Raw genomic sequence first — 12,108 nt, 5'->3', positions numbered from 1 at the left:
TGAACTGCAAGTTTTAGAAATTTGGTTAACTGTTAGTTACACGTAAGCGCTTACTCATAAATACTACGAATCTACTACTGAATCGAACCTACCATAGATAAATACCACAGCATAATATTCTTTCTCACTTATCCATATGACGTCTACTAAACAAACTTGACGCCTTGCGGCGTGGTACGCAGTAGACGGCTATTGCCTGAGACCTTAGCATTCTCGGTGCAAAGCAAAGCTCTAAAGAATGGTTAATTCCACATGAGTCCTGACTGTCCTGTCAATACACGCTTGCCCAACCGGCGCATCTTGAGTCGACGGGTTTTAGTCCTTTAAATATGATCCGGATAGACTGAGTCGTGGATCATGGTTGCTTCACCAGAATCAGCGCTACCTCCTGTCTTATATGTGTCGTGCACACTTGTCTGTGTCTTAGTTACTAGAGACCAGGATCAAGTTGGACTCAGAACGATAGTCCAGATTGGGTGTGCGATGTACGGTGGTGGTCACAGGATTTGGATCGGCAAATAATTGCAAAATCCCTAGGCCGCTAAACAGAGCGCAGGGGTAGGGTAGGTAGCCCTTTTGTATACCCAAGTGGTATTGCCGAAGAACCTTTTTTCACATGATGGTATGGATTGGTACAATTAGCGGTTGTCCAGCCAAGAAGAGGATCGAAGCCACGTTTTCAAATGTTTAATCACAACAAGCTCTGATATACTCCAGTGGATATTTGCCGGCGGCAAGTATTCCAAACTGATATGGTGAGTACCATTTATTCCACAGAAATCAGGGTGTGCTACGTCGTATCTGGGTGTATTTGGATTGAACTGAGACACCGCAGTTCCAATAATCGCTGCAAAATGCATGTTTTGGTGTAGAAAGAAGTGGTCGTGTTTGTTCTCCTGTCCGAAGCCAGCGTCTAAGGGTATCTCTCCAGGGACTTGATATCCTGACGGCAGTACAGACGAGCGACTGCCCGTGGTGACATCAACATTACCCAAGTCGGCAATTCCGCGTCTGCTAAGCAGTAGGGGCAAAGTTGAGAGAAGGGCATCGCCGGATGGGTATGAAATCCCGAGGCAACAAGAGTCTTGCATCACGTGCTTAACAGAGTACATATGAAGATAAAAATGGTGGCGGTCGAGTGATGTCTATGGCGCCCAACGATTCACCAAACTATACGATTACTAAGTGAAGCTCGATTGTGCCTACATGGTTCTAGAACCTTGACTTCGAGGAGTCTCCATACGATACTCCGTAGTGGCAAAGCTTCTATCGTCGAGGGGGGTTTCCAGATCCTGCTTTTCTCTTCGACAAGACTTGACGAATGTTTGGGTCGAAGCGCTCAGACTTTGAATTGTGCCTGTACCAGACTTGGCGATCGGCAAAAATTAAGCCAAGTCCCGCCAAGTCCCAAGGGCAAGAGTGGGTCTCATCAGAAGATACTCCGTCGACTGAGGAGACAAAGAATCCGAAGAATGGTATTGACTATTGAGTCAACGAGTACGTACTACTACTACATAGGAGTAACTTAATGTACCACTACGTAGTTACCATCGGCGGTGCTACTTAGTAAAGGATACAGTCGAGAACAAACGCCGTTGTGTGCCACATGGTACAACTGGCGTTCAAACAAGCTAGGAATGACGGGTCAGATCCATTCCGATGAATCATGACGCAGGAAATCTCTGCATTCCAACAAGGCCTTCGAGAATGCTCCAGTATGGTGATGTTATCGATTAGATAAGTTTAATTTCACCGTAGCGCTTAACTACTTAAGTTATCTACCGAGTACACGACCCGACAGGACACATTTTCATCGAGAACCAAGAAATCAAAAGGCAAAAAAAAACTCTGTACATGAGAGACTGCACTACTCTGTATGGAGCACAGGACAGCGAAATCGCCGGAGAAGGTAAGACTGCGCGATGAATGAATGGGAAGTGTGCCGAGGGAGAGCCCAGAGGGAGCCTCTGGAACAGACTGGAAGCTCGGAGTTTTCCTGAGATTATCCGTCTCCACTCGCCACTCTCCTCTGAGTGGTCAATTGTGTTGTTTTTAGTGGGTGTTTCGGTTTTCCTGCGAATTGAGCCAATCACGGCCCGTTCAGCTCCGACTAAAAAAAAAAAAAAAAAAAAAAAACCTGCAGGAGTCTCTCTTCGATTGGCTGGCGACCCCGTCGCACCATTTTAGCTCCGCCTACCCGTCCCCTTTTCGTGTTCCTGAGAAACACTCCATACTATTACGTAGTACGTCGCAGTGCACGATGGTTCACTACACAATTCGAGACGATCCGTCCGAGTAGCACAGGCTGGAGCAAGACTGGCTGAAATGGAGTCCACAGGACAATGTATAGCGCATCAATCCGTGATGCTCTGGGGTTTGTCGGCCAATCAGGGAAATCCGAGTCGGGGGGGCCCACACGGCCCAAATGATGGTCAGGAACAGAGTGGCGTGGCCGCCGTGGCGCCTGGAAAAAGAATCCACTCTTGGGCTCCACGGCAGTCTGGAGCGCACGCCCAGATTCAATATTTAACTGCCTGTCCTCCCCCGGACTTCTCTCTCCTCCGTATTCCATCTACCGTCAATCATTATCTCAACACTTCCACACGTTCTTTTGTACACGTTCTTTCGTGTAACAGTCTTTCCCTCGCTTTCATCTGCTGTGCAGACGTTGCTTTCACTCTTTAAGCACCTTACCACAGCTGTTCAATTTGGACATCGCTAGCTCGATTCCATCGTCGCTCTTTAGCATCTAGTCGCAACCAAGTCAGAGAATTCATCTCCCAACGGAATCAACAAATATCTCAAAAACAATCTGCCACACATATTCAAAATGGTTTCCACCAAGGCTTTCGCTCTCGCCGCGATCTTCGCTACCCTGACTGCCGCCGCCCCTTTCCAGAAGCGCGCCGTTGTCTATGAGACAGTGACCGAGTACGACGTCACTACCATCGACACTACCATCACCGTCTACCCGGGCGAGGCTACACCTACTGGTGTTCCCTCCGTCTACACCACTGAGGTTGTCCAGACTGTTGCCGCTCCTACCGCCACGCCCGAGCCAACTGCCGCGCCCGCTCCTCCTCCTCCAGCTCCAGCTCCTCCAGCTCCTACTGCTGCTCCTGAGCCCGCCCCTGCTCCTGCTCCCGCTCCCGCTCCTGCTCCCGAGCCCGCCCCTGCTCCTGCTCCCGCTCCTGCTCCTGCTCCTGCTCCTGCTCCTGCTCCTGCTCCTGCTCCCGCTCCTGCTCCCGCTCCCGGCTCTAGTCATTCCGGCACTGGTGACGCTACCTACTACGACACTGCCGTCTCTATGAATGCTCCCAGCTACTGTGGCACTGCTGAGGACGGTACCATTGAGAACGTCGTTGCTCTCTCTCAACTCATTATGACCCAGGAGCTTTGCGGCGCCATCGTCACTGTCAACCGCAACGGCAAGACCGCTGTAGGTAGAGTCGTTGACAAGTGCATGGGCTGTGACGCCAATTCCATCGACTTGTCGCGTTCTATGTTCTCCCAAATTGCCGACATGGATGAAGGACGTGTCACCGTGTCGTGGTCCATCTAAGAAAGTTATATTCTGAACCTCCACCTCGGTCTTTTTCTCGGTTTGCGGAGATTTTACAGAATGCGGTTTAACCTGCAATTCTGATATTATGTGTATAGATTATTGATTTATTTGTTTTCATGTACATTCATTCTCAACGGATATCATGCCATGTCGAGCACATATCCTTATCGTTTTCTGTGATTTGATTCATCTTCTGTCTTAGCCCCGGTCAACAAAAGAACAATTCATGTGGATCATGAACATTCACCTTTCCTCATGCTGCTAGTCAGATGAGTTGCATTCTTACTGGGTATTAAAAAGTCACAAACTCCTGGAGAGTATGGATCGGCGCAGGAACGAGACAAAGGAGTTGAGAGAATGGGTATCTATGTATGTAGCATGAATATACTCTTGATTTCGACTTTTCAAGTCCTTCTTTTTCACAAGTTCATCTTAATACGTATTAAATGATCTTCCACTAATTATAGCACCCTATACTCATAAACTAGTACTTATAAACTATACAGTAGTAAAGGACTAACTAATTCTTAGGTGCAGTGATCCAAAGCGTCGGCTTGATCGGGAGACGCCACGCAGTGTAATTGGGTGCTCGGACTTAGAAGTAGCGTCCAGCGTGCTTACATGTCGTCATTACTCTGGGGCTCTGAGAACTCTTTGGCTCTCCTTCATCCTTCCACGATCCTTTTTTATTGCAGTCTTTGTATACACTGCTGAAAGGACATCATTGATACAATTCACATGCACCAATATATAGGACACTGGACAAACGGCCGAGCTGGTTTTCATTCCTCGGTTCTTGCGCTGATCCAGCAAAAATTAATTTCAGATCTTTCCATGTACTCGATCCACCCCCTCCCCCCACATTCCTTTTTAATCAAGTAATTCTTCTTGGACTCGCTAACTTAGCTAGTTAGCTAGTTATTAGTTAACTAGTTAACTAACTATTGCTATTTTTTTTTTCTTTTCTTTCTTCTTCTTTAGATCCTCGTGCCTCCTTTGATTAAGAACGTGCTATTTTTGAATATATTCTTTGACTGCAATCTTCTTCGTCTCGAACTCATTGTTTGCATGGAGGAGAGCTTCAACCCACACGCGAAAGGGAGCATTGGACGAAGGAACAAACACCAATTTCGGGCTATCCAGAGCAATACTGCGAACGCCAATTCCGACTGCCGATAATGGAGTTTATCGCCGAGAAGGTGCAATTTCGTCTAGATCGATACTGGAGTTGGAATTGTCCAGGAGTCTAGTTTCTTCCTCAACGCGTGCTTTGAGCGCGCGCCGACACAATCATGGTGCGCAGCCGCGCGACGCCGACGCTGGTCGTCACAATTGTGTTCTTTGTGCTTGCTTCGATATTCGTTGCTCTTCGGTTTGTGTCTCGTGTGGGTGTTGTGCGCAAGGTTGTCTTGCATGATTATTTGATTCTGTTGGCTTGGGTACGTACGTTCACTGCCTCTCTGTCCAGCCTTTTATGCTTACATTCTTGGTGCTAGGTAATCGACTTTGGGTTCGTGTTCGCTATATGTTATGGTACAACAAAGGGCCTCGGATTACACCAGCAAGATGTCCCGCCCTCGTCGAATGCGGCTTTGAATACGAGTGAATATGTGGCGAATGTATTATATGTAAATATATTCACATCAACTTTGACAAAGGATGTCCGGCTAACTTTTGTGGAATAGAATCCCGTCTTGATGGTCCTAAAAACGTCGATCCTCACATTCTACATCGTCCTCTCAAAGACCAACAAAATCTTTCGGTGGGCAATCTTTGCGACAATCCTCGTCGTCAACGCCGCTGGAATCGCCCTAACAATGGTCAACATCTTCCAATGCGAGCCGGTCAGTGCAGCAATTTGGTTACCTGCCAACGGCAATGCGAATTGCTTCAGCATAGTCACGATATACCTCTCCTCCGCACCCGTCAATCTTATCACCGATGTTGCGATTTTCTTCCTGCCACTACCAATCCTGACTCAATTGCGACTTCCCCGAAAGCAGAAACTCATATTGATAATCACGTTCAGTTTTGGTTTCTTTACTGCGGTTGTCGATGTCATTCGTGTCGCATACTTGCAGAGTGCAGCGACATCAAATGCGGTGCAGAAAACGAATGGACTTGGTGATGATGGTAACTCGAAACTCCACCAGGATTTTTCATGTGAGTAATCCCTCAAATGACAAGTAACTTAAATTTTAACTCACAACACTAGGGTACGGAGCATTTACATTCATGTGGTCCGCCGTCGAAATTAACGTTGGTATCATCTGTGCATGCGTGCCGAGTTTGAAGCCGTTAGCTGCACGTCTACTCCCCAGAATGATCAGAGGTTCCACAGAGTCATCCAGCACACAGTTTGGAAGTGCAGTCAGGTCAAAATTTCCTCGCGCCGAGGCTGCTCCATTAGCAATTCCTGAAATCCAAAATCCGCCGGCCAGTTTTATGGCCCCGGGGGCTTATACAGATCAGGGTCCTGCAGCCGCAGCAGAAGCAGCACCACCACCACCGCCCCATCGTCTTTCACAAGAACTTATAGAAATGTCTGATTTCCTAGTCAATTCGGGTCCTGGTCTCAGCGATGATACCGAAAGCAGCGCAACAACCGATCCATCTCCACCATTGAATATGACGACCTTTTTCGATTTTGTTAACCTCAAGAAACCCAAGAGTATGCTTGCAATGAGCAATAAAGAATCTATACCTCCTCTGGCATTGACAACAATACTGTTTTTCCTGTGGGGTATCGGTTATGGTTTCCTAGATACCCTGAACACTCAATTTGGGTGGATCACTGGAGTCAGCACCTGGGGTTCTTTAGGTTTGCACGCGGCCTATTATGGAGGTTACCTTGTCAGTCCTCTTACCATAGGACGGTTTATGCTGAAAATATGGGGTTTCAAGTCGACTTTTATCGCGGGACTGTTCATATATGCTTGCGGTGCGCTTATCTTCTGGCCATCCGCCGTCTTGAGATCGTTTCCCCCATTCGCTATATCAAATTTCATCGTGGGCTGTGGATTTGGAGTTCTCGAAACGGCAGCAAACCCGTTCATATCGTTGTGCGGGCCGCAGGAGAACGCCGAGATTCGTCTTAATCTTTCACAAGCAATACAAGCTACTGGCAGTGTTCTCTCGGCGGTTCTCGCCGAGAAAGTACTTTTCAGGTCCGTCACTAGTGCAGCCAACTTGGTTAGGTTCCAATGGACATACCTTGCCATAGGACTTTTTGACTTGCTCCTGGCGGCGGCTTTTTACTATCTACCAATCCCAGAGGCAACGGATGACGATCTTCAGGAACTGGCTGATCGGAGAAAGGATGACGTTACAGCACGTATTTTTGGTCTGCCTGTCGTTTGGGCAACTTTCACGCTGGCTGCATTCTCTCAATTCTGGTACGTGGCCAGTCAAGAAGTTCTTATCTTTAGCTTCACGGACTATGTTCAACAGCAACTTCCAAATGGAAGCGCTGATCTCATGCCTCTCGACTTTTTGCTACTCGGTCGTGGTCTCTTTGCACTCGGAAGATTCGTTGCGGCGATCGCAAATCTCTTCTTCAAACCGCGGTGGATTCTGTTGGTGTCGTACATTGGCCTGATCGTATTCGCTGTACTTGCCAAGGAACTGCACGGCATGTCGGGTGTGGTTATCGGGTTGATGTTGTTCCTTTTCGAAAGCGGCGTCTTTAGCATCACATTCGCCATCTCCCTCCGCGGCATGGGGAGACATACCAAGACAGCCGCTGCCATTATGGCCACGACCATAGGTGGAGGAACATTCTACCCTTTCTTTGGAGAAATTGCACGAATTCACCACCACGGCAGTGTCCCGTCTTCGTATGTCGTTTTGGTGGTGGGATACTCGGCTTCTGCCATCTTCCCGTTATATCTGATGCTTGTGCCGCAGGCGAAGAAGCAGGTTGATCCAGTGTTGAACGACTACTTGCACCGTCGTCGATTGACACTTCGCGGTCGACCATCGAGACGCAAGAATGGTGATGCTAGAAACGAAACCGGCAACGGCAACGGTCACAGTACTCCGCCGAACAACAAACGAGATCACTACTCACTCGGGGGCGTCCTATCGCGACCACGCAGCTTGATGGACGAGCCTTCCTTTACGGTTGGCTTTGAAACGGCTCCATCCGCGTCGGGTGTGAGCGTACATGATTTGGCTTATGAGCATGATCGTACCTAATCTCGAACGTTTTGATATATACCCATCTCTGTTTATCTGGCGGTTTACTTCCTTGCATTAGCAAAGGCGTTTTTCTGATTTATTGATATCGGTATATACCCTATACAATATAATGCTTCATTCTATGTATGAATACGTACTTGCCGCCACACTAGCAAGGATCTTGAGTCTGTCTCGTTTGCTGCTACGTACTAACGCGGGACGTCAGCATTGTATCCAGCCCCGCGCTACGTATACCTAGTACTACGTATTTAAACAACACACAGCCAACCGACCTACCGACGGCCATGACATAGCTAGGTAGTTACTTTCTTCACGCGCTGACAGCTGAGAGCAAAGCCCGTGCGGACTAAGCTGAATCCGAGTCTACTTTCCTTTACTCTCAATAGTATATATATAGCTATATATCCCCAAGGTCGTCTTGAAATTGATAGTACATGAAATCGTTGTGTTTGTTTCCATGATCGTCAAGAAAAGATGTTCGCACCCCCGGGCGCCCCAGACGTACTAACCCTCGCCCAAACAGCCTATAATATCTACGATGCCTACCACGGCGCCCAGGACCGGTATAAAGAGTTATGCGACGACATTCGCGGGCTAGAAATCACATTGCAGCGGCTGGGCAATCGGCTTGCTACCCAACCTTCTAACCATGTTCGCAGCGACAAGGTCGGTGGTGATGGCGATGGTGGTGGGCAAGGATACAACGAAGAGAAACTAGACGAAATTCTACACATCACTACGGCCCTTCTCGGGGACTTGCAACGCAAGATACCAGCCGGCTCTATTCCTCGAGGGCTGTATAGATTGAAATGGTCCCAGAACGAAGCGAATGCAATCCGTGCCCGGATTACGGGTATCTCCGCGACGATCGCGGCGTTTAATTCGAGTTTGTTGTTGGATTATGTCGATTCGTCCACGACTTCCCTGGGGGAGACGCAGGAGAGGATTCTGAGGACGTTGGAGGATGTTTTGATCAGGCTTCAGAAGGTCGACCCGAAGACGAGGCAGAGGAGGCTTTCGGAGACGTCGGCGTTGGTGGAGGAGATTCGGACTGAAATCGGGACTGAAAAAGAAGGCGGCCGTGCGAGAGGCGGTGATCTGTGGATGGATCTGGTGACTGAGATGCAGAAACATGGCATCTCGGAGACGCAGATTGAACAGCACAAAAGTATGATATTGCAATGGGCTGGGCGGGCGATTGCCGCGGGCATCCTTAATCAGCCCGACGACGACGAGGAGATGGAGACAGAGACGTATTGGGAGGTGATATCCGCCGTGTATGGACCGAGGAACGTCACCTCTCTACTTCAGCGGATGATTGATACTCATCGCCAACACCGGCAACGTCTGAGATCGGAAAAGGTTGTGATTACGAAACCACTTCAATTCATCGTCATGAACGAGGCGTTTGGCGGAGATCCATTCCCAGCTCACATCAAAGCATTCTCGATGGCATGGCGGAAAAGAATAATCCGTCGTTACGGCCGGCAGAGTTTTACCTCGTATTCGGAGGTGCAAAAGGTGTTTGCGCAAGAGAGCGATGTCGTCGTTATCGATTTCGATCAACCGCTCATCGAACTGGACCACATTGGCGGTCAGATGGCAAAACGAGGGGTTGAAATCATAATAGCAAACTGGCACAACCTCGACATCACGCAGCACATTTCTTCCCTTGTCCAGCAAGGTCAAACGGCCATCATGGCAACGGACATGCAACTCCTCACCCACGACCCGAGTCCAGGATACATCAAATTCTTGTCTGTTACCTACAGCTACACTTCCCCGGCCGATAACACCGAAAATCAATATTTCCAAGTACACTTTGCAGAAGAAGGCACCGAACTCGATATCCCGCCTTCTTTGGATATTCTATACGCAAACTGGGGCGGGTTGGATATCACGACCACGCTCCTGTCACAGATTGAGCCGCGGACGCAGACGTTGACGCTCGATACGCATAGAGTGGTCAGTATTGCGTCGCCGGATCCGTGGCCGGGCTTTCATAAGTGTATTGTTGTCGTTTATCGGTACAACACCGCTTTTAAAAGGGGGGATGGTGACGGCGATGGGATGGAGCTGTTGGTTGTTGGAGAAGGGATGGGGACGACATGCATAAAACCGTATCAGAGCGGTATCCATCGAAGTCGGAATTGGAAATTGGATTTGCCTTTCCCGTCGGACGACTCGAAAACGAAGATATTGGGCATTATATGGGGTTTGCAAACTGTTTCGACAACGTTGTTGTCAACCCGACCGGAATTGAGAGATGGTATACTTGAAGACAGGAGGATTTTATGTACGAATAGGTTTTTCGGCGGGGAGGGCTGGTTCACTAGAATCAAGGCTTGTCTTGTTTTGATGCAGAATGTTGAGACGAGGGAAATCGCTGCATTGGTTGGGAGGGAGGGGACGTTGCTGGAGTTAGTATCGCCGTGGTAGTAACATTTTCGTAACAAAAAAAAAAAAAAAAAATTCAAAAATCAAAAAGAAACGTAAATCTATTAAATCTAAGCCATTATACGTATATTTGACATGAAAATGATCACCACCAATCACCCTGGTCCTTCATGGCAGCAGCCACCTTCATAAAGCCAGCAATATTACTTCCCGCCACAAGTGATGGCAACTCACCATTTCCAGACGAAGGCACAAACTCTTTGGCAGTCTCAAATCCATTCTCAAACGACGCCTTCATGATATCCTTCAGTTTAGCATCGACCTCCTCCCGAGTCCAGCTGAGGCGCGCCGAGTTTTGAGCCATTTCAAGGCCGGAAACGGCTACACCACCGAGGTTAGCGGCCTTACCAGGCGCGTACCAGACACTCGATCCATCAGTCTTGGAGGTTCGGTCTGCCTCAAAAATATCAATGGCTTCCTGGGTAGAGCCCATGTTTGATCCCTCGGCAACAAATTTGACACCCGCGTCAATGAGACCCTTTGCTTCTTCGCCGGAGATTTCGTTCTGTGTGGCACATGGCAAGGCGACGTCGACTTTGCCGACGTGGAGCCATGGGCGGACGTTTTCAATATATTTGAATTTCTCGGCGCTAAATAGCTTCGCTTCTGCGGCATCTTCGGAAAAGATGGAGCTGAGTTGTCGGCGGGCGACCTTGAGGTCGGCAATGGCGTAGATTTCCTCGGGTGTGAAGCCGTCTGTCTCGTTGGCGACGACGAGTGATCCTTTGCTGTCGGATAGAGAGACGACCTTTCCGCCTAGTTCGATGACTTTCAAGGCTGCGTATTGGGCGACATTACCGGAACCAGAGACCACGACACGCTTGCCTGCAAAGGACTCCTTGCCTTTGCTGGCGTAGTTGATCATGTGTTCAACGTACTACGCAGTCAAGTCAGCATGCACCTTGAAATCAAATGGGAGGGAAAGAACATACATAAACAAGACCGTATCCCGTAGCCTCGGGACGAATCAAACTTCCTCCCCACGACAATCCCTTGCCCGTGAGAACACCCTCCCACTGGTTACGAAGCTTCTTGTACTGTCCAAACAGATATCCAATCTCCCGTCCAGAGACACCAATATCACCAGCAGGGACATCAGTATCGGCGCCAATGTGGCGCGACAATTCAGTCATGAAACTGACGCAAAATTTGCGAATTTCATTATCGGATTTTCCTTTGGGGTCAAAGTCGGCGCCGCCTTTGCCACCGCCCATGTTTACTATAAGTTGTTAGTTTGATTCTAGGAAGGAGGGGGAGTGAGTAAGAACATACATCCGGTCAATGCATTTTTAAAAATTTGCTCGAAGCCGAGGAACTTGAGAATGGACAGATTGACACTGGGGTGGAATCTGAGACCGCCCTTGTATGGACCTAGGGCAGAGTTGAATTGCACACGGTAGCCGCGGTTGACTTGGAGCTGCAAACATACATTAATATATAATTATTTTAAATTGATGAAACTAACGGGAGGAAATACCTCGCCCTTGTCATCTTCCCAGACAACACGGAACTGGATGATGCGTTCTGGGATGGAAGCGACTTTGAGAGCCTTGCGATATTCGGGGTGCTTCTGGAAGAGAGAGGAGTTTTCGATGGTTGAGGCGAGTTCTGTGTCTTTGTGTTAGAACATGTCGCAATGCGATCAATGGGCGCATTAAGTAGTACCTTTGTAGGCCTGCTCGAACTCGGGCTCAGAGGGCAAGTTCGACATGGTGGATGTGGTATTATCTATTGGCGAGGTGTATATATGACTTTGAGGTATAATGAATGTAGAGCGTTATGTATGGAATATGTAGTATGCACTGGAGGAAAGCAGCAGTGGAGGAAGAGAAAAAAAGAAGTGAATAGAGGAGAGGAATGACATTATATACATGAACTTGGCTATA

At 48.4% G+C, this 12,108-nt stretch overlaps 4 protein-coding genes across 4 annotated transcripts; 3 read left to right on the top strand and 1 right to left on the bottom strand.

Annotated features, from left to right (window-relative positions):
• Positions 1 to 2,830: 2,830 nt before the first annotated feature.
• On the top strand, positions 2,831 to 3,562 carry EYB26_001247 (uncharacterized protein; the record flags this gene model as incomplete). The annotated part of the gene is made up of 1 exon (XM_054260558.1): positions 2,831 to 3,562. One exon carries the CDS (start codon positions 2,831 to 2,833, stop codon positions 3,560 to 3,562), a length of 732 nt encoding a protein of 243 aa, XP_054116533.1.
• A 1,295-nt stretch (positions 3,563 to 4,857) lies between these two features.
• EYB26_001246 (uncharacterized protein) lies at positions 4,858 to 7,762 on the top strand (the record flags this gene model as incomplete). Its single annotated transcript, XM_054260557.1, has 4 exons — positions 4,858 to 5,004; positions 5,062 to 5,193; positions 5,251 to 5,728; positions 5,781 to 7,762. 4 exons carry the CDS (start codon positions 4,858 to 4,860, stop codon positions 7,760 to 7,762), a joined length of 2,739 nt encoding a protein of 912 aa, XP_054116532.1.
• Positions 7,763 to 8,239: 477 nt separating this feature from the next.
• Positions 8,240 to 10,204, top strand: EYB26_001245 (uncharacterized protein; the record flags this gene model as incomplete). Its single annotated transcript, XM_054260556.1, has 1 exon — positions 8,240 to 10,204. One exon carries the CDS (start codon positions 8,240 to 8,242, stop codon positions 10,202 to 10,204), a length of 1,965 nt encoding a protein of 654 aa, XP_054116531.1.
• Positions 10,205 to 10,307: 103 nt separating this feature from the next.
• Positions 10,308 to 11,933, bottom strand: EYB26_001244 (uncharacterized protein; the record flags this gene model as incomplete). The annotated part of the gene is made up of 5 exons (XM_054260555.1): positions 10,308 to 11,099; positions 11,155 to 11,441; positions 11,495 to 11,639; positions 11,700 to 11,830; positions 11,888 to 11,933. 5 exons carry the CDS (start codon positions 11,931 to 11,933, stop codon positions 10,308 to 10,310), a joined length of 1,401 nt encoding a protein of 466 aa, XP_054116530.1.
• Positions 11,934 to 12,108: the final 175 nt, after the last annotated feature.

The sequence above is a fragment of the Talaromyces marneffei genome, chromosome 1, assembly GCF_009556855.1.
Source record: "Talaromyces marneffei chromosome 1, complete sequence".
Lineage (NCBI taxonomy): Eukaryota > Fungi > Ascomycota > Eurotiomycetes > Eurotiales > Trichocomaceae > Talaromyces > Talaromyces marneffei.
This window is presented reverse-complemented; position numbering and strand designations above follow the sequence as displayed.